The sequence below is a fragment of the Parasteatoda tepidariorum genome, chromosome 7, assembly GCF_043381705.1.
Source record: "Parasteatoda tepidariorum isolate YZ-2023 chromosome 7, CAS_Ptep_4.0, whole genome shotgun sequence".
Taxonomy (NCBI): domain Eukaryota; kingdom Metazoa; phylum Arthropoda; class Arachnida; order Araneae; family Theridiidae; genus Parasteatoda; species Parasteatoda tepidariorum.
The window spans coordinates 17396-39877 of record NC_092210.1 but is presented as its reverse complement, the minus strand read 5'-3'; the positions used below and the strand labels follow the sequence as shown (position 1 = coordinate 39877).

The window sequence follows — 22482 nt, the reverse complement described above, 5'->3', positions numbered from 1 at the left end:
TTAATTTAAAATAAAAATGTCTGAAAGTTAAAGTACATTCCCTAATAAATGCTAAATCTTATTTTCCACTTAAGGGTTTTAGTTTTAATCATTTTTAACCCTATAAACTTTCTTTAAATCAAAGTATTTAACTTGAATTTATATTAATAACTAGAATATTTATTTATTTGAAATTTAATTCTATGAAGAAAAAATTTAACGTTAAAATTTATGTTTAAATGGACTTTTGTATTTTGTAATGTGATAAAAAAAATTTCAATTTTTCCATAGTTTTTAAATTATTTCAATTTATCTAAATTTTTTCTGATAAATTTATTCTGATTTTCGAATTCTGTTTTCTTTCTTAAGTAATCAGTTTTGCATTTTCTAATTTTAAACGTTTTAAAGTATTGTATTTTCTGCAAAGAGATTACAAGGTAAAGCGACAAAAAGAATTTAGTGTTATATAAACAATGATGTTTATATAACAATCACCACCAACAATTGCTTTCAATATGTAACTTATCATCTAATGATCTAAACACTTTGGCATGCGGCCCTTCATTGGTCAATCTGCTGTGCATGTGGCCCTTCACTGAAAAAGGTTGTGCACCCCTATGCTAAATATTGTGATTTTAATCAAACATCAGTTTTCGTATTTACCTGATTTAAAAGTTACACGTAGAGATTCCTATTCGTAGGTTTAAAATTCCAATATCACAATATTGGATTATATATAACATTTACTCTTTTTTAAAATCTAATGTTGCGATTCGTATCCACATGTTTTTAAAATTTAATATTGTGATTTGTAATTACGCTATTGTAATATAAAAAATTTAATTTCTTATTTATATGTGATTCATGGACTACGCATTGCGATTTCTATTCACGTGATCTAAAAATTATGCTTCGTATTTACTCAATTTAAAGATTCAATATCGTAATTTATATTTTCGTATTTTTAATGTCCAATATTGCGATTCATATTCACGCGATATTAAAATCCAATGTAGTGATTGTTCGCAATATTGCAAAATTTTGTTAAATATGAAACCTGTTTGGTATATAAACTGATAAAAATTTTTTGCACATTAAAATTTCAGGGTTTTTCACTTTGTTTCTCAATCATCCCTGTTTAATCCAACTATTTCATTGAATTAAAATGATAATGTTATAATTGTGTTTTGTTATTGAATAATTGATCATTCTCGTAATTAGTAAATTTTAAAGATCAGTTTAGAAAAGAGGTTTTCCATTTATGTTTTTATTTATTTCAAGGGGCTTTTAGCCTTTTATCTGTAGAGATAAAAAGTTTTAACATGCATGTCTGATGATCTAGATAAAATGTAAAACTTTCTGCAAACAATAATTATTTGTCAACCTATTCGTTATTGCACAGTCTGTACAAAATTTATATGCTTTCTGCAGTGAATACTTAGTGTGCAGACATATTTCTGTAAAAATAATATGTATATAAAGAAATATATGGTATATAAAAGTTGTTTTTAACTAGAAAATGCAAACTAAGTTGTGAAGTGTAGCTATTATTATTCAATTATAAATTTAAATGGTATATAATCTTTAAAATTGTATTTTAGAATAAAATAAATACACAAAACATAATTGAAAGTTGTGTAAAATTATTTTGATTTAAATTAAAAATCTAACTAACTTTTTTTGTTAAATGTTTAGATTTTTAGGACTGATTCTACTGTTTGTATTTATACTCTTCATGGTCATACTGGTCCAATATCTATATTAAATATTGATCAAGTAAGTGTCTTGGATTATTTTCAGTTATTTATTTAGCACTAAACGTACCAATACTTTACAATACAATACATTGTACAATAATCAGTCTTTTGACTGGTTCTGTTATGTTTAGTGTTAAATAGCATTTCTTATAAAATGCTGATATATATTCCAAAAACTGTATATTTATTGTGCATATAATTATATATGATGCCTCCATTTTATGAGCTAGGGTTCGTGATTCTGTACTAAAAGACTATTTTTGGTTTTTAGCAATATAGTGTTGAAAATATTTATAATCAGTTAAAATCAACAATTTTTTTTAAAAAATGAGAGCTTTTTCAAACTTTTAGATACTTTTAGCTATGTTAATCCAGCACTTTTTTAACGATATTAAGTTTCTTTTTAAATATTATAAGTTTTAAATCTGTTTGGTTCTAACAACTGTTAAAAAGTAATCTGACATAAAAAGTTTAAGCCAGCAATATTTTGCGACTATTAAAAATATAATTTTATTACAAAACTGAACATTTATTATTATTTTATAAAAACTGTAATAATAAATATTCAGTTTTGTTTTCACTTGTTTTAATAAAAGTAATTCTGTGCTATCCAATAACTGTTTTATATTTTTTTTTGTATAATGACTTGAATATTATTATTATAAAAGGTAAAGAACTAATTCTTAGTGCAAAAATTATAAAATGAAAAACATGTGTTTCAATAAATTAAATATGAATTTAAAATTTATTATTAATTTCCTCTCTAAGAGTGCTTGTTTTGTCCTTCTATGCCTGTTTTTATCTTTCTTATTCACTACATTTGATAAGAATTTTAAAAACAATGTTCTTCAATACACAATGTCTATAAACAAATGAATTTCATTTGTGGGGCTATTACTCACTGCCAAAAAGAAGTTGATGAAAAATATTGTTTCAAGATCGGTGAAGAAAGCTTATTGTAAGAAAATAAATTTTATTTTTGGCAGCAAGTTGTCTGTTGCAGGCATGAGATTCTTCTGACTTTTAGGGGAATTTCTGACCAGGGTTCCCATGATTCAGGGAGAGCAGGGAAAACCTGGAATAGTCAAGGAATTTTTAACTCCAAAAATCAGATAATAGTTGAGGAAAATAGCATTTTTTTTACAAAAGCCTGAATATTTTTATTTCACACATCGAAATAATCATTCTTAAAATTATCTGTAGCAGTAATCAGTCATTGATATTCGAGTTAAATACTGCTAACATCTATTGCAATTATTTGTTGTAAAAATTTTGCATTATAGTAAAAATGAAATATTCCCTTCACTTAAAAAAAATTTTTTTTTACACAGAAAATCTAATATTTTACAATGCTAATAATAGAATCTATGTTTTCTGATAAAAATATGGTCTTAATTTTTATTGAAATTTACCTAGTTGTACCTGGAAAAGTAAGGGAATTTTTTTTCTTCTGAAATTGAGTGGGTACCCTGTCTGACTTAACTTAAGACAAAATTAGATTTATAAACTTTATTATTGGCTTATTTTCTTTAGTCATGATTTATATATAAAGCTGAACTACTTGGTGGACTGTCAATGCACTCAGAGAGTAAAAAAGAAAAAAAGAAGTTTAGTCTGTAAATGATTTAAATGCTTTTAATTTTTGCACAATAGTTTCACACTTTTTTTATTTATGTTTTCATGATTTGAGTTGATTGGTATTTTTGGACTTTTCCCACTCCCATACCTTCTATAGGAAAGTAGAACTGTTGTTGTCGTAGGTCATTAAGACAAGGGGTGCGGTTTTTCTTGTTTTCCAGTGGCACCATCTATGGTCAAGAATTCAACTTCTGCCACACCAATATATCTCACCCGTTTATATGGTGAACTCATTCACACATCCATCCATTCATTCATCCACAGATCATAATTTTGACCAAAACCAGAGAATTATCAATCTCCAATTCAGTACCCCTAGAAGTATAAGTCGTTATGGGAACATGGAGGACTTTGTGATCCGATAGATTTAACATGCACCAGTCAACATCTACTACACAGAGAGTCTTCGGCCAGCTGGATTCTACCTCACGCTCGTGAGAACTTGAGTCCAGCGCCCTTCCAACCAGACTATCCTGGCCCGGAAAGTAGAACTAAGCTAATTAGTTGATTAAAAAAGATTATTGTTAATCACATTGTTTTCATGTGGTTAAAAAAAATATTGTTTATTGAAAAGTACTTGAACTTCTTCATGGCTTTGAAAATATGCTAAATTTCTTTTAATTTTTTCTAACTTTCAAAACAGGAGTTTAAGTCAGGTACCCTTTCTTGAGTTCTCATCACTTATTGAGGTAAATAAATGATTCGTTTGCTAAGAAAGGCCTTTGATTAAAACATAATTAAAGGTATACACAATTAGAATTTGCTGTACTTAGAAGATTAGTGAAATGAAAAAAAAACATTCATTGAATGAAAAAGTGACAGTATATTTTATTGTTGATGTCAGAATTATTTATTTTTTCTCTATAGTTTTCACCATCATCTGCGGCCAGCGGTTGTCAAGATGGCCTCATATGTCTTTGGGATCTCATGACAGGCACTTGTATGTACAGTTTAAAAGGTCATCATGGCTCTGTTACGACACTCCTTACCACTGATATCTATGTCATAAGCCAAGGCACTGACAATCAGATATGTATTTGGGAAAAGAGTCAAGGTCACTTAATTCATAGCATTGTACAGGTATTATAGTGTTATTATTTTTTTTTCATAAAAAATTATATTAAACTGAGAAAAATTTAAAAAAAACAACTTACATATTTAAAAATTGATAGGAAAATGGTTGTTTATTTTCTGACAAGTTCGATACATCTTTAATTGTAGTTGGTGTAGTTTAAAAATTTTCATGTAACTTAAAGTAGCGACTCCTTTGTTACATAAAATAAATTCTGCCTGTTTACGAAAATAAAAAAAACATTCCTTTTTTGAGTTTTTAATATAGTGACCATGTGGGTTTTATGTGCCCTTGGACAAAATATATTGCAAGGCCCTTTCTCAAAGGACAAAAATTTCTTTTTTTCATTTTTTGTAATATTTTTGGAAAACTTTCTTCTGAAGAATTTCTCACAAACTATTCAACCTTGAATTAATTTATTGTGAGCCCCTTTTCTCAAAGCACAAAAAGTCTTAATTTTCATATTTTGTAATGTTTTTGGAAAGCTTTCTTCAAAACTTACACTTATACTTTTGAGGAAAAATATCTGACTTTTTCAAAATTCAATTTCTCAGGAACTATTTGACTGATTTTGCTAAAAATTTTGTATTTTGCCATGTGAAATTACATTCTTTAAAATGATTTAAAAAATTCTATACCTTATAATTCAAATTGTTTTGAACATTCTTAAGTAAAATAAAATTATAATAATAAATATTTACTAAAAGTCTTTTTTTTTTTTTTTGCATGGAATTATCTTTGGATAAACGAATTTTATAATCGCGTGTAAAATTGTTTTAATTTGCTTAAAAAGTTCTTGAGATGTAACAAAATACACAAAAAGTAAATTTAACATTAAAGGGTTCAAACTTTGGAGTGCTCTCCTGACATACTATTGGGACCATATTTCCCACTTTGAAATTTGTACTCTAAAGATGCTTGGATACCCAAAATAAATATGACTACGGAGAAACGAACACAATGTTTATTTCATATGGACAGCACAAGAAGGAATAAAATATAACAAATATGAGAAAGAAAATAATTGGCGATATTAATTCCAACTATTGATATTAATTTAAACATAAGTTTTAGGCATTATTTAACACACACAGAGATTACTGTTCTCCGGAAAAAATCCGGATTTCCGAATTTTTTGCTTACAGCAATCTGGAAATCTGAAGTTCAGAAGTTTCAAGAAATCATGGATCACATTTGTGTATAAAAATTCTTGTATTTCTTATTTAATAATATTAGAACTAGAATTTATACTTGACATCTCTTTCATTTGTAAATGTTTTTCCTGGTAAGATAATAAATGTGATTAGAGATAAAAGTAAATTTATACATAATTATTAATTTAAATTATGTTGCATGTAATTTATTTAGAATTTCATGTTTTAAAAATATTAGTGATTTAAATTTATACAGACATTAATTTTTTTAAATGCGTCATTAATGATTTTACTCAAGAAATATTCAGGATTTTCAAATTATGTTCACAATCACCCCTGTTTCCTTCTACCCTGTATATTTTGAGGGCAGAAAACCGAATTGCTCGATAAAATTGTATATTTATTCAGAGAAAGTTGGTTTAATTTTGCAACTTAAAATATCGTCTGTATTTATTAATTAACATATTTGAAGTCACCCCCTTGTGAAAATCCGATCATTAGCTCAAAAATTATTCAGGGTGGTCTGTTTTTTTCTCTTCTTTCATTTATTACAAGTTGAAATAAAATCCTCTCCAAAGTTTCATCTTTGCCATCGGAGTAAACTTAGGTGATTGATTAGGCCTTATATTCTCTCTGGAAAATCTGGAACTCTCAAGGAGATTCACTAACAACTCTGTAAATTTAATTATCTTCAATTTAATATCAAGTGTGTTTCAACCAATTATTGGGTGTTTAAACTGTTTTTTACAACTGACCTTGTTTTATAAAAACTTAAGAATGGTACTATTATTTATTTATCTCGTCATCACTGCTGTTCTAATAAATTATTCTAATAAAAATTTTGTTGCTTCTAATTTATTTTTTAACATTTAAATCTCTTAAAACATCGAGGTAATAGGCATTTAAAAAAATTCATTCATCTTTATCTTAGACTTAGAAGACGGATAAACAGCAACAGTAATTTTTTATTTAATGTTTGTGTATTTTATTTATTTATTGATATTATTTTGTTTAATATCATGAAAGGAATGAAATAATAGTAGTATTTCCAAAAAAATTTTTTTTACATTTATTACCAACTCATATAAAGATAAATATGCAACTAAAATCTGTTTTGCAGTTCTTGTCTAGAGAGTAGCCTTTCTGATGAAATAAACATTTTATTATAATATTAATTACAACTATAGATGGTGTTTTCAATATGAATGTTTACAACAATGCTCTACTCCCAGTTAGAAAGTATACAGCTGCTGCTTTTTTTGCAATAGTTTCAAACAGATGTTTTTAATAAGATTGATAAATTATATAATTTCTGTATTGCATAAGATATTAAGTGAATATTTGGTTTTAGTTATTTAGAGATGTATTGTTAAAAAAGGTTGCTAGATTTAGAAAGAACTCGCTTCTGATTTGGCCTTTTTTTCTCGTTTATTACTGTTTTTTTCTTGGTGCAAGTGCACCATCATACATTAGTGTCAGCATATTGTTGGAGCAGCAAGTTCATTTTTAAATTATCATTTAGGTTTAACTGTCAAAGTTGGTATATTGTTAACAAGGTCAGAAGTATTTTCTAAAATTTTTTTTTCAAATGACAATTTTTACATTTTGGAATGAATGACAGGTCTTCGAATGACGATTCTTATTTTAAACAGAAATAATAAATCAGGTTACAAGAAATACTACTCAAGTTTCTACTACTCAAAACACAATGATCACGTTGTGATGTCAAAACCAGTAACCCGGAAGTATAGGCAGTCAAGATTTTGCAGCGCTCCCTAGTGTGGAAAACACCATTTAGATAAACTTATTCAATTCCTACTACTATTTAATGGCACTCTCCCTGTATCTTGTTCAAATTTTCAATCATTAATAAAAATGCTTTTTATTCCACCACTCAAGTTCAAATTTTTTCAGTTCAAGTTTTTTAAACTTGAACTAGATGACACTTGATGTTAATACAGTTTTTAAAAAAATATTAGTTCATTCATTGAATAGGGATGAGTGGAAAACAAAATGAAATTTTCTGATGGGTTAAGTGTTAGTCATTGTTTTAAATCTTGCTTTAAGCGATTCAGTTTATTTACATATTTTAAAAGTAACATCAGTGATAATTTCTAACTTATAGCTCTATCTGAACAAAAAAATAGTTTATTGCGCGCATTTAAATATTTTATGTACGCTGTGGATAAATTCACTAAAGAAGATTACGTGGTAGCACGTGTAGTCCACGTCACCAAATTTATACTTTTAAAGTTGTCTGATAACACGCTCCTTTTTTTCTTCTTTCAATTCCTACTATTAGAGAACACTCTCCCTATGTTTTGTTGAAATTTTCAATAGTTAATAAAATACTTTTTTTCAAATACATATTTTTAAACTTGTAGTGGCTGACACTTGATGTTAATACAGTTTTTTCAAACGTTAATTCATTCATTAAATGTAATTTTAGTTTTATATGGGAGAAAAATGTAATTATTTAGTAAAAAGTAACTAAAACATAATTTTTGGTTGTTGACCTAAGTAAGAATTTAAATTTATGATTTTTTTAAATATTGTTTTATGATCTCCTCATATTTAATATCTTAAATTTCTAGGATTACAGTCTTCACAGTAATTTGATGCTCCTTACAAACAATATCATGGTCACAACAAAAGAGGTAGGTTTCACCAATATTTATTTTATTATTATTGTTGTTGTCTTGTCCAGTAGTGCAAGGAAAATTAAATTTGTCCAAAAGTATCTAAAACAGCTATTATTATTGTTATAATTTCTTTTTAAATGAATCTATCTATTTTATTAAGCTTTCACTACTTATTATTTTGTACAATTTTAAAGAATATTTATCATGGCATTCCAATTCTGTTTCCTTAGTAATTTATAAATCCTGATCATGTGGATCATAATGTATAATTTAATATCGTAAAAAATTGCAAAAAGCAAAAAGAAAATAACATTTAATCTTTTTTTTTTAAATTTCATTATTTTACACAATATTAATTATTTCCTGATTGTATTCTATTTAACTATCTTTTAAAAAAAATTCACAGTTTTAGTGCTGTTTATATGAACGTGAATTTACTGTTTTTCAAATCACAGCTATTATTTTGCAACAAGACATAATGTGCAAGTAATAAAACTGTAAATTTAACGGAATTTCTGTAAATTTTAATAATTTGTACTTTATCTTGCGAACTAAATTTGAATCTTTTTTTAATCATTATTTTTAGAAAGTTCTAACATATTAAGTTCAAAATTTAGGTTGGTGTAAATTGTTGAATAGTTTTTGCAACATAATCAAATCGGCAAGTTGAGTAATTAGATTTTCTTCCATTCTTCTTTTGTGCAATAATATTTAAGCATACCAGTTTAATTTTACTTTCAAAAACTAAGATATAAGAAAGCTTTAATCTACCCATAAAAATAAATTTTTGCCATTCTTATAAAGGGTTGCCACTCCACAGGGACAACAGGAAAAATCCTGGAAAATACAGGGAATTTAAAAATAACAGAGAAAATGTTGGGAATTTTAATTCTCTCTTATGAACTGGGGAAATACGGGGAATCTTGTTTCGTATTCCCGTCTTTTAAAAAATGGTGACCACTCAAAGCGTAATCTATAGGATATTTAACCATGATATTTCAGCTATACTAAACTATTTCATTTACTATAGCATTATTTAAGTATGTTCAGCTGTTTTTACAACTATTAAAACTAATAAATATAGTTAGTCCAATATAGCTTCCTCAAGAGCACAGTAATTGTTGTTTCCTCTTACTATATTGTGTATAATATGTACAGGGAAAACACAGGGAATTTTTTTTTCCAGATTTGAGTGGCAACCTTGTTATAATTGAATGTTATATAAGAGAGCTTATTTTTTTTTTTTATTTAACAAAATTATCCACAATTTTTTTAAATCTTTATTGCATTTAAATTTTATAAAATAACCAAGTAGTAATATTTCTAGTAATTTGAGATTTTGTGATCTTATGAATCCTATCTATTTCTTTATTTTTTCAGGATAATTTAGTCATATGGGATGTTAACCATGGTGAGGCCCTTCGCATGATAATGGTGGGCAGTGGTGACCATTCTGTTCACATTCGTCTTCTTAGACTTTCCGGACAATCTGTAATTTGCGATTATGGACCTCAGATTTTTATCATAAATTTTCCTGCCATATCTGATAAATCTGAATGAGTTTTACAGATCAATAGTGAGAAATGAAATAAAAAACAATGTGTTTAATTATTGCATTTTGACATTTTATTGTTGAGCCATAGACAATTTTTCTATTTTCATTTTTCTAAATACCAAAAATGTGTAAGTAATTAAAAACTTGATTTTCTTCTTGATCTTTAGAGAGGCAAAATGTTTGTATTTATATTTAATTGTTTTTAATATCCATTTTTTTATACATGTGTTAGTTATAATTGAATTGCTTGAATGCATTTTGTTTTTATTTAATAGACAAATTAAAAATTTTAAAAGAAAGTTTTAAAAAATGATGGAATACTTTGCAAAGTAAAGAATGTGAATCACTAAGTTGATGATAAATATTAAAATAGCTTAAAACTAATCAAAGTTTGGATTAAAATCTTTATTGTGGTTAAAAAAAATTTTTTGTTTTGCTAAATAAGGTAAATTTAATTATTTTTATTAATTTAACTACAAACAACTTTATTATTTAAGTTTATAATTTAACTGTATAATTAGATGATGAATTTAATTTTATTATTAGATTTTAGAATTAATAAAAGTTTTAAAAAAATTATAAATTTTGACAATATGAATTGTTTTTTCTGTCGGAAAAGTGCTGTAATGGCCCCTACAGGTGCAGCTACTAGTTCATCATAATTTATATCTATTTAAACCATTGAACTTTTGCAGTAGTATTTATAAAATTAATTTGAATGTCAAGTATCAATATATGTTTGTTGAGGGAGTGGCCATTTTGATTTCAGTGCAAATTGGATTAAATTTGCATATTTTTTTACCAATTTATTAAAAAATTAAAAGAAATACTTAGCATGTTTTAATTGTTACAATGTTTTCCCCCCCGCATTTCTTAAACATGCTAAATTGATTCGACGTGTCTTTTCTTAGAAACAATTATTTAAATTTGATTTAGCACAAATTGCTTTGCTTAAAACTAAATTTGGATGTTTCCGAAAATAAGTAAAATTTTAAATTATTTAGTTGTTTGAAAAATATATGTCAGTGATCTAACGACTCTGGAAAGAAAAAAAAAGATGTTGATCTCTTTAAATTACGTATTTTATTTTTTCTAACCTATGTATTGATAGATCATTATTTCCCCCGAAGGAGAATCATATCTATTTTTTTGCAACAAGACTTTTAGAAGCGTTCCAGAAAAATAAACAACTCTTACTAGGTAAATTGTTACTTTTTTTTTCAAACAACACATCTTTTTATTTTGCTAACTAAATTCTAAAATTGAAAAAAAAAGTAATTAATTAAATATCAAATGTCTACATAAATAACTATATAATGAAATAATGTTAATTTATGTTATTTATGGCAAGTAAAATTTCCATGACAATATGCTGGGATGTGGACACTTTCTGCTTTGGTCATTTTTATGAATTTGTTAAATTTCAGCTGGCATTTGTTATTACAGTTTAATTGAATAAGACTTCTCTTAGATAAGACTTCTAACTGACTTCTGATAAGACTTCTATTTATAAGACTTCTTAACTAACTATTAGATAGTAAAAAATTTGTAAAGTGGGTCGGCCATAGTAATTAGCATATCCTAATAGCATATCCTTGGTTTAGATTTATAAATCTGGACATAGCTTGAAATTCATGTTTTTAAAAATGTACGCAAGTGGACAGAGCTCTAACTGTGTGTTGAAAAAAATGGTCAAAGCTCAAACATGTTAATGAAAATGGACACAGTTTGAAATGCATGTTGAAGAAAATGGACTTAGAAATGGAATGGAAAATTACTTTTCTAACAAAACAAATATGCTTTGTTTTCAAAAAATTGTCTTTCATGTTGTCCTAATTTTTTAACTAAATGAATAGACAGCACATTTCACCATTGTTGCATTTAATATATATTTTTAAATCCTTTTAAAAAATGACATTTAAAACTACAAATTATAATTGAGGAGAAAAAGTAAACCCTATCAAAACCTAAATTTTTTAAGAAAAGTGAGAATAGAACTTGTTTGATTGGTACAAGAGGCAAAGTAGACTACAAATTTCATCAAGCTAACCAACTGGTTTGCTTTTTATGCAACCTTCATCACTAGTATTTCTGTGGATTCTGATGGTGTTTTTATTTTTCTGTCTTTTAAAGATTTATTTATGACTTCAGTATGTAATTTTTTCCCTTCCATTTTTTTAGCAAGGATTCTAAAAATATATATTAGATTCCATGTATAGATTTATAAAATAGATTAGTTTTTTCAAATAAATAAAAGATTTTAACAGTGTGTGATTTCTATTGCTGTTATTATAATGAATCAAATTATCAAAAACTATGCACACTACAAGTTTCTCTAATGTAAATTAGTTTATTGCCTCTTATTAAACAAGGTGCATAGCACTTTTAAAAAGCACTTAAAGGTGCTTATTTTTGATTTACATATTTTAAGAGCCCTTAAAGGGTTTTTTTATTTTTATTCGAGATTTGTAAACAGTGTTTAATTTTTTATCTTTAAAAATGAGATTTTTTCCTTGGTGTGTCGATTGTCATCATAAATTACAAAAACAGCATGATTTCCACGATTCTCTCTGCAATATTTATCCAAAACTAGTTATTTTATCATGATTATGTAAAGTTTTTTAAAAATGTTTTGTTGATTTTATGTTAATACATTAAGAACTTTAAACGATTTAAACAAATTTTTATTACTGCACATATCTTAATTAAGAATTTTTTTTTGGAAAGTAATTAAAAATATTTTTTGAGTGCTTATTTTTTGTTAACAAATCTGGCAACGCACCCTGTTAAAACAAAAATAAATATATAAGTTTAATTCTTTTTAATTAGAATCAGGTTTAATGGTAAAAAAAGATGTATATTTAACAATAAATACTATTCTTTTTATCCCATCATATTCATTCATTTTTGTTATCTTTCATATCATATGAATTAAGTAAATCTCTCCTTGCCTTATGTAGTTGGAAACTATAATTAGAACTATTCTATGTTATTCTACTTTATTTAAATACTACTGTGTAAGTAACTAGTGAAAATGGTATTGCTTAATCAATCTCTTTTTATGCCTATTGCACAAATAATAGCATAGAATCAATTTTCCATTAAATCATTTGGTGCATGTAGGACCATTAATTCCTTGTCCTTTTTGTGTCAAGTGTTTTAATTAAAATCGGAATAAGCCTTCAATGTAATTTCCAAAGCACTAAACTTTATTGTAATTTCTAAAATGTGTTATTTATATATTATCTTAATTCACTGTACATTTTGTGACTAAATGTTTTGTTATACTTATTGAAAATTAAAGAAATATTTTTGTGACTTGCTTTCTTAATGTTTATAATGATGTGTCATTTAGTTTTTGAATATTGCATTATGTTGTAGGTATTTTTTAAACACATTTTATACAAATTTTTTTTTTTTAAAAAAAAGAGCTATTTAGTTTCAATTTAGACTTAATGAAATTATACTTAATTTTTTAATTAACTAAATTTGTTTAAAAATTGATCTATTGTAGAACACTGATGAATCATAAAAGTCCATTAAAAACAGTTTTACTATTATTCTTTCCAAAGCCTCAATTCAAGTCTTAAAAACTCATTTTATATAATTGTTACTGTATACATTTGCATCTATTCATCGTTGTATAACAAACTCATCTAGGAATCTTTGATTTCAAATCTACACCTGAAAGAAGTTTGCTTATTTAAAAGAAGTGGTCAAATAAAGCTAATCTTTTGTGTCCAAAAATTAAGTAAATAAAAATAAATAAATAAAACTGAATTAAACTTATGAAAAAATTTATCTTAGTCAAAACTCTTTCTTCATGTCATCTATCATCTTCAAAAATCTATCGCAGTCAGAAAAATCTTTTGGAATTATCTATCACTGTAAAATATCTTATTTATATTCAAATATGCCTCTTGGTATAATCTATCATAATAGTTCCTTTCAAAAAAGTTTCTTAGATGGATAAAAAATGTCAGTTTAAAATTTCATGATTTTGCCTGAATTTTTTTAATTAAATAAAACGTATCAAGACACTTTTTGAATAAAAAAAATAATAAATTCTGGTGTAATTCATGATTTGTGCAAATATTGAAAGTAGTTTGTCACATTTTTTGGATATTAAAAAGATACTATTAGTAAGTAGGCATATATATACTTAACAAAAGAAATAAAATTTGTAAAATGCTTAAAGCTTTTTAAACTACAAATGAAATAAAAATTTTGATGCTTTTATTTGAAACAATGAAGCATAACAAAACTACAATAAAATATTGCATTGCACATAGATAATAAAATTTTAAAGTCAACTTAACCTTGCAACATTAGCATTGCCTCCTTATCTACGTCATGCAAATTACAAATTGTGCTAAAACAATCACAGTAAAGCAGCAAAAGAAAAAAATACTACTTATTTCTTTTTATTTATTAGTTAAGAATTTTCGAAATTATATCCATGGTATATCAAAGCATTTACAGGTTATTTTATAATCACTACTCTTAATATATATTTTTTGGTTCCTTGTCAGAAACAGAGTATGCACTTTAAGGATTACAAATTAATATTTAAGCAAGGGAAAAAATGAAATTAACTATCATGAATCATTGTTGAAGAAAACGAGGCTTGTATTGTCAAAACCTGTTTGTTGGAGGAAACAGGAATTGATTAGAAACAGCTTTTAGTTTCATGCTGCAATTAGACAGGTTTTGATGTTTTTCATATTTTTCTTTTCAAATGATTTGACAATTTTTGATATCTTCTTTGTCTTTCCCGCCTTTAAATTTTTATTTGTAATTCCCAAAATATATTTTTTCCTTCATTTCAGACAAAGATTTTGAAAATATACATTAAGGTATTTGTGTAGTAGGTTTTTAATTGGCTAATGACTATTTTTACATAAGTTAAATTGTTCTATTTTTTTAATTACATATTAAAAATATAACTTATACAGAGCTAAAACTGTTACAATAAATTACCAATTTGATCATTGTCTAGTTGCTCTTTATTATAGATGTCTAAGAATCAGAACAACTTAAAAATACTCTGGCAATAAGTTTTTTTTTTTTTTTTTTGAATAAATTCAAAATTGTAAATCAATAAAGCAAACAGTAAAAAAAAATTTATCTGAAAATTTTTTTATATGTTGCAAGCATTTATTTCAAAATAAAACTTTTCCATTTCGGATTTAATTTTCTTTGCTTAAACGAATCCTAATGAATAACAATTTTAAGTTTAAAAATTTTTTTTTTCTTGACTCTTCTAAAACAAGCTAAAAATGTTTATAACTTTGTACATTCTTGAAATTACTTCACAAGCTTTGTAAGTTAAAATGTTGCTTGCACTTTTGACCCTTAAGTTTATAGGCACAGATTCTTGTTTTTTAAGGCACATTTTGAAAAATTCTTTTTAAGTCCTTCCTGACTAGAATATGAAGTTCCTTTGAAAAAAAATTTAATCCCTAGAATGAGCTTTACAGTATGGTTTGCCACCTTTGGCATAGAAACTTTGTCCTTCTAATCCTCTTAGGCATTTCTGAAAGGAAAAAAAAAATCATTATTTTTTTTTATAAATTTTTCCTACAATATAAGTGTTAATTTTTAAATTAACAATTAAAATGTTAATTTCCAATTGACATTGTCACATTGGGATCTGCACGTGATTTGTTAATATATTCGAATTGGTATCCTACTTTTAAGAGTACAATTAAATTGTATTTCAAAACTTACTAACGAGTAGTTTGTTTAGTTCGATTATAGTCTACGAGAAATTTTATGTCAAAGCTCATGAACGTATCCGAATAAGGATAGGGTATACTTTGTGCTACGTATGAATGAAACACAAATGAAGGTACTGAAATGTAGTTTCGGAACAAGAAACTTTCTCAACACATATTAATATTAACCGCTTCCCTGATTATCCCGAGTTAACTCGGGTATGTATATATTGCAAATATTTATTATCCCGAGTAAACTCGGGCATAGCAGAATTCGTCAACATGTTTTGTTTTAACTCTGCCGTAAGCAAAACAAAAAATAATCTACAGTGATTGGAAGTTTGCCCATTTTTGTGTGGGAATATTTGCGGGACATGCAGACGTGTTTTGTGCAATTGTATTATATGCGATGGTTGTTGAATTTACATAGTACGTTCCCGAGCGAAAGAAATGCAGATGATTTTTCAGATTGTGAACCTATACGAAGACCAATATTTCATTTTTTCATTTGCCCGAGATAATTTGGGATAGTAAACTGATGGTAAATTAAATATTTTTTACGCATAAAAAAGAAATAAAATTTCAACTTAGAACTTGTGTATTATGTTTTGTTTTAGTTCCCTGTATTTATTAATGAAAGCAAAAATTGATTTTTTTTTTCCTCCAAAAATATTGGTGAGGGAAGCGGGTCTGAATTCGCATATTTTTGTGTTAAGGCCCTATTTTATGTGTTAAAAACACTAAAACATTTTGTTTATAGAACATAACTGACGAAGGTTCCTGTTTATAGAAACTGTCTGTACTTTTATACATGCTTTATTCACGTTGTTTTGTTTTATTCTCACGAACTTAGTTTGTTAAGTTCGTCAAACTTTTCAGCTTACGAGAAATGGTATGCTCATTAAAGTAGTTTGTTTAGTTCATAATTACTTCGCAGTGGACTGATCGTTAAGACACGGTTCCCAGCAGATCACCGATGTCAAGCATCACTGGCTGCGGTCAGTGTGCGGGTGGGTGACCACTTGGATCAGCCTGCGTAGGGTTCGAGGGCGTGTGGTATTAGTCCTCGTTAAACTGTTCTACCGTAAAGTGCTCGACTTTGCGTGCAGGTCGTCGGGCTACCGAAGCGGGGGTGCAATCCCCTTCGCAGAGGATCAAAATTGTGATGGCATGTCATCCTCAGGGATGTTTCCCAGACCGTCGCCAATAGCCTATTGTGCAGTTCTAGTGCGACGTAAATGAACAACAACATAATTACTTTTCAGGCTACGGGAAATTTGGTGTCAAAGCTCTTCAGGATTCGAATCCTCGTTGTAAAGTTATTTAGAAGAGTTCGTCTGTGTTAACCTTCATCTATGAAAAGGTACCCCAACATAGAATCGCGAGTTAACATTGCTAGTGAATTATATTTTTGTAGTGGAAGTCGTTACTTACTGTGCATTTAAAGCACTGTGAGTGATAGTTGCTGTTTAGAGCCTCAACCCAGCGATCTCCTGCTTCGATTGGGAAACCACAACCCACACACTTCGTAGTAAATAGTTCATTCCAATCTAAAAATAGAAGAAGAAGAAAATATTAAAAGAATGACAAGTATTTAATGATAAGTTGACACGTATTTAAATAACAAATATTTTTTGAATTCGAGTACGGATAAAATATAATTTGCGTTGTCTCAGAAAAAAAAAACAACTGAAGAATAATAAAATGAATAAATCAATGTAATAAAAAGTAATGCATAAATAGATGCTTTATATAGTTAACTTTACTTTTTAACCATTGTCTTATAAACTTAACTAATAATAGTTTAGGGAAGGTGGTGTTGGCACCTCCCTTGCCCGTTCCGAAAGTTTCGTGTTTTTGATTGGTGACGACACTATATGTATGTAACCGTGATGAATGACCGAAATCAAGATAATGTTGACCTTCACAACTTAATGTCAACAAGTCGCCTTGATCTATGTCCGAAATATTTGTTATATCCGATTTGATATTAATTTATTCTTTGATTTTATATTTATTTATTCGATATTTTAATATCTGTTGAGGACAGATTAGGAGAAACATCAGTACCGTTTAAATGCATACTGGGCACTTGACCTTTAAAAACATTGATGTAGGGCATACCGGGCACTTAATATATATCGGGCATTTACCTAATCGACTATGTGGTTTTCGAGATTCACAGTCAGCAATCACCCATTTCGTTCATTCATTCGGTTAACAGGCATTATTACAAAAGATTCGACACAATCCACGAAGGGCAGTCAAAAATACTGAAGTAAACACAAAAGAAAAGTTGAAAAAAAAAAAAACAACAATTGGTTTTACTCTCATGATAAATATTAATGAATATTTTCCTGTTTTAGTTACCTCTTTGTAATCTTTGAATGTAAATCTACGGTCGCAGTTGCCACTGTGCTCTTAGACTAAAATGAGAAATTTCTCAAATTATTCAAAAATTTTCCATATCAGACTAAAATCTGGAATTTCCCGAATCATAAAAAATTAAGTCGAATTCTTAATTTTTTACAGGTGAACGAGAAATCTTTCAAATGAATTTCGCAAATTGCGAATTAAGAATATTTTTCCAGGTAAAAGAAATCATTCTGACGATTTTCTTAAAAATATTTTTTTTAATACTTTTTTTAATATATTAGTCGAAGCAAAAGCAGAAACTCTATTGAAATACTTTGATTCACCAGTGAGGGAGGCAGGGTGAAAACATGAAAACCAGTTTGACTGCCTGGTGAAGGAGTTTCTAGTAATTTCCTTTGCAATTCCTCTCTGTTTCCTCCGAAAATCAAGTGAAAATCAAATCAAGTCCGATATTTTCAGTAGTACCACTTTCCTCTGAAGTGATTCGTCCGATTTCGGTGGCGTTTTATTTCCTCGCTTAAATATTAACTTGCAACTCCTAATCTGTTCCTGATTTGATTTTACAAAAATTCTAAAAATATATATTAAGGGTGGTATTTTAAGTAATACCTTTTTCACAGTAAGGTAATCCATCCTCCATGTAGAAAGAGCTATTCCCAAAAGGTTTTGAACAGAAACAGCACACAAAACAATTTGGATGCCATTGTTTGTCGAGAGCATTTAGACAATCCTGAAACAAAAATTAAACTGTTTAAGAATTACAGCGAAAGAACTTCAGAATGTGAAAGGCGATAAAAAAAAAGTTATCTATCTAAAAAAGTTTGGAGCATTTTTTCAGCTTATTATTAAAAATGAATGTTTAAAATAATTTCGATCAATCTTTGATGATATTAACCCAGTGTCACCCGAATCCAGTTCGGGCAACTACTGCGTGCAGTATTTGTGATGCCCGAGCTGGAAAAAATAACGTTTCTATTTTATGAAGCCCTAGCAGAGTTCGTTTCTACTTTAGGATATTTAATTCACTTTTTTCTTAATAGATGGCATTAGTGGTCCTAGTTTTCACCGATTACGACTTCAGTCGAGAAAGGATAATGTTGGTAGGGTTTTTGGGATATACCATACTGTAAAAGATTTGTAAAATAAATGTATTGAGAATCCTATTGTTGTGTTTTTATATTATATTACACTAGTAATATTATATTTAGCTTCAAAATTGTGTTTAATTTGCTTTAATTGAATAAGATGTGTGTGTGTGATCAATAACATTTTTATGTGTATCCAAAAATTATAAATACAGTAGTTATTGCATTTAAAACTTTAATAAAAAACCATTTTCCAACTTGTATAATAATATAAAGAGCAAAATTAGACAGTCAAAAAAAATTTCCATTTTTGGTTCATTTTTTTCTGAAATATAGGGGTGATTCTCATGAAATATGACAATTTACAATCTCTTGCTTCAAGATCTAATACTATACTTCTAAAAGAACTTTTTTCTAAAAAAGTTTAATAAATAGCATTGTTATTACTATTTTAAAATGACCTTGTACTAGCACACACTGTTTTGCATATTTTAAAAATTTAATTGAATTCCAAAATGTCATTTTCCTGGTATGTCACAAACAATATTTCCAATAATAACTAGCTTCAAAACGTCCCATAAATTTTTCAATATCTATTTTTTTTAATATCAATCGTTGTAAGCATTTCTAGAATATATGCAGAGGGTATTATTTACAGAAACTTTGTTGAAAATAATTTTTTCTGTCAATAATTTGTTTGTCACAAAAATGTGTCACTTTCCTGGCTACTTTTATTTTGCGATTTATAACCAAAATAGATAGCGCCAGGAATCAATATCTTATGTTAATAGATTGATTAGAATACCATTCTATCTGAACATGTCTTATTGCATGAATAAAGAACCAACTTTTTGGTTCAAAACCTATTTAAAAAATTTTTTCAAGGTGAGTAGGTTTTTATGCTGTCATTTCCCTGACTTCTTGAAATCATTAATAACATAAACTACATTGATTTACTTGAGTTATTTCAAGAAATCCTGCTGTTTTCTGCGGAATGTAAACATCTTAGGCCGAAGTGTTAAATTAAAGTAAAGTTAAATGCTATATAATGGCAAATTGTCATTATCCTGGCTATCATTTTCCCAGCTTATGAATGCCAGGACATTGACACAGTTACCAGAAAATGTTTTTAACAGTTGAATGTAAAGAGCGAAAGCAAATATTAACCTAATACCAAGTTTATGTAAGATTGTAATACTATAATTAAAGTTATTTTTTTTTATTTTATGATTGATTATTATACACAATTTTATTCTGTACATATCAGCAACAAAAACATTTTTGATTCTTTCTACAGTGGATAAAAGAATTAATTTAATCAATTCATAGTCCATCTATCACAAAGGCTTAAGTTGAGTTACTTACTATTAGCTTAAAATGACTGTTTTTTTTTTAACTTCTAGGCTAATATTGTCATTTTCAAAATTTGGTGAATTTCTATTTTTTTTTTTTTTTCTCGAGCAAGTGTCAATAAACTACACTGCTGTCTGTAAGATATTAATAAATGTAACTAAATAAACTAAACTCAGCGGCGCGACAGCCCAAGAGGGCCAAGGCCTACTGTGCCCATCTCAGTTTTCTTGACCTTGGGCTCTGGGGTGCAGGAGCAGATGTTCCAGTCAGGTGGTCAGCCGAACGCGGAACCCCCAGTGTTTAGTTCCCAAGCATGCTTGGTACTCATTTATCGACCCACTAAAGGGATGAAAGGCTGAGTCAACCTTGCCCGGCCCGAGGATCGAACCAGGGACCTGTGGCATGACAGCGCGAAGCGCTACCGCTCAGCCACCGGGCGTCAAATGTAACTAAATAAATATACTAAAAAAATTTAGATTATTTTGTAGACTTTAAATTTGAAGACATTTTTTGTTCCGAATTGTCATGTTTGCAAGGAATCACCCATATGTCTGTTAAGAGTTTAATTTGATTCTATGAAATTGCCTATTTATGTTATTTTTTTGCAAGTATTTTTTGAATGTTATGACATTATTATTTTTTAAAAAAAATTATAGTTTTTTTAATCGCTCATTATTAATGTAAAATGTTTACCCCCTTGATTCTTAAGGAACATTTTGAACAAATAGGAGCTAAGTGAACTTCATAGCAGTTTTCACAGTAAAGCTGACCACGATCTTCTACAAATCCAATGTTGACTAATGAATTTTGGCATCTGTTGTTGGCACAAACAAAGTGATCAGGACACCATGATTTACCAAGGGCTACCACAAATGGACCTCTGAAAAAATAAATACAAGAGTGAAATTTACTTCTCCGAACAGTAATGACAAAAGTAAATTTAATTTAAATGTTGTTAGTTTTCGGTACGTTGTTTACAAAACGGTAAATTCTCTATCAGAATATAGAATTTTATAAGGTATTTCAAAAAATTTTCCGTATGCTAATCAGGAGTGTATGAAATACTATGTTATCTACTTTTTAGTGTTAATATACTTTGTTACTAATTCAGATTGCACTGTTACTAGTTTTACTTACTAATACAGATATACTAATTTTACTTACTAGTACAATCTGTTATCTATTGTTATCTATTTTTAGAACGCTTCAGTCTTAGTTCGTTTATTTGTTTCCTTTATCTGAGTAGTTGCGTTATATTTTTATTATATTTACCATGTAACGCAACACCTATAATTAAATACATTTACAGGTATAGGACAAGGAATACCTGTGAAAGAATGGAGTCGTTCTCGACCGTCCAATAAGCGGCGGGCACAGGGCCGTCTTAATGGCAAGCAGGGCCCCCGGGCAACAAAATGTTTTGGGTCCCTATTACATTTCATACTGTTTAAAATAGAACTAAAAAACTTCACATGCATAAAATTAAGCATTTTTAAGATATGCAATAATTTTAACAAAGTTAAACACATTTTTATAGCCCCAATAACTCAATGCACATAAAATAAAGCATTTTTAAACTAGGCATAATTTTTCTTAAAAAAATGAGATGCTAACAAATTGCAATCCTCAAATAGTAAGTAATTTTCAAAACGAAGAAGCTAATTAAAATAAGTTAATTAAAAAGCATAGGGGTATAATTTTTTTTTTTGTATTTTATATTGTAACCGTCGCTGAACAGCCGACCCAATTTTTGGGTTTACGTCTACCAATGTTCAATTCCGCAGCCTTGTAAGTTTGAACCAATCCAGAAGACAAGGAAACTCCTGGATCAGTACCCCCAGAGGTATGACTTGTTATGGGAACATGGAGGACTTTGTGACTCGACAGACTTAACGTGCATCAGTCACCATTTACTACACGGGGAGTTTTCGGCCGGCGGAGATCGAACACACGAACATGGGCCCAGTGCCCTACCAATCAAGCTATCCCGACCAAGGGTTAAACAATTTTTTCATTTTTTATTATAACCGTCATTGGGGGCCGGGATAGCCTGGTCGGTAGGGCGCTGGGCCCATATCCAAGAGGTCGTGGGTTCGATCCTCGCCGGCCGAAGACTCCCCGTGTAGTAAATGGTGACTGATGCACGTTAAATCT

The 22482-nt window shown here is 28.3% G+C and overlaps 2 protein-coding genes across 2 annotated transcripts in view; one reads left to right on the top strand and one right to left on the bottom strand.

Moving 5' to 3' along the window:
• SCA (SREBP cleavage activating protein) overlaps window positions 1-13115 on the top strand; it is a gene marked incomplete in the record, with an annotated part of 84765 nt that extends 71650 nt beyond the window's left edge. Inside the window, 4 exon segments of the mRNA XM_043053770.2 lie at window positions 1675-1755; window positions 4242-4454; window positions 8195-8257; window positions 9623-13115. Coding sequence (XP_042909704.1) covers window positions 1675-1755; window positions 4242-4454; window positions 8195-8257; window positions 9623-9802 — 537 coding nt within the window.
• An 896-nt stretch (window positions 13116-14011) lies between these two features.
• LOC107442323 (LIM domain-binding protein 3) overlaps window positions 14012-22482 on the bottom strand; it is a gene marked incomplete at its 5' end in the record, with an annotated part of 22078 nt that continues 13607 nt past the window's right edge. Inside the window, 4 exon segments of the mRNA XM_071182977.1 lie at window positions 14012-15333; window positions 16949-17064; window positions 18500-18620; window positions 21022-21208. Of these exon segments, the coding sequence (XP_071039078.1) occupies window positions 15253-15333; window positions 16949-17064; window positions 18500-18620; window positions 21022-21208 (505 nt within the window).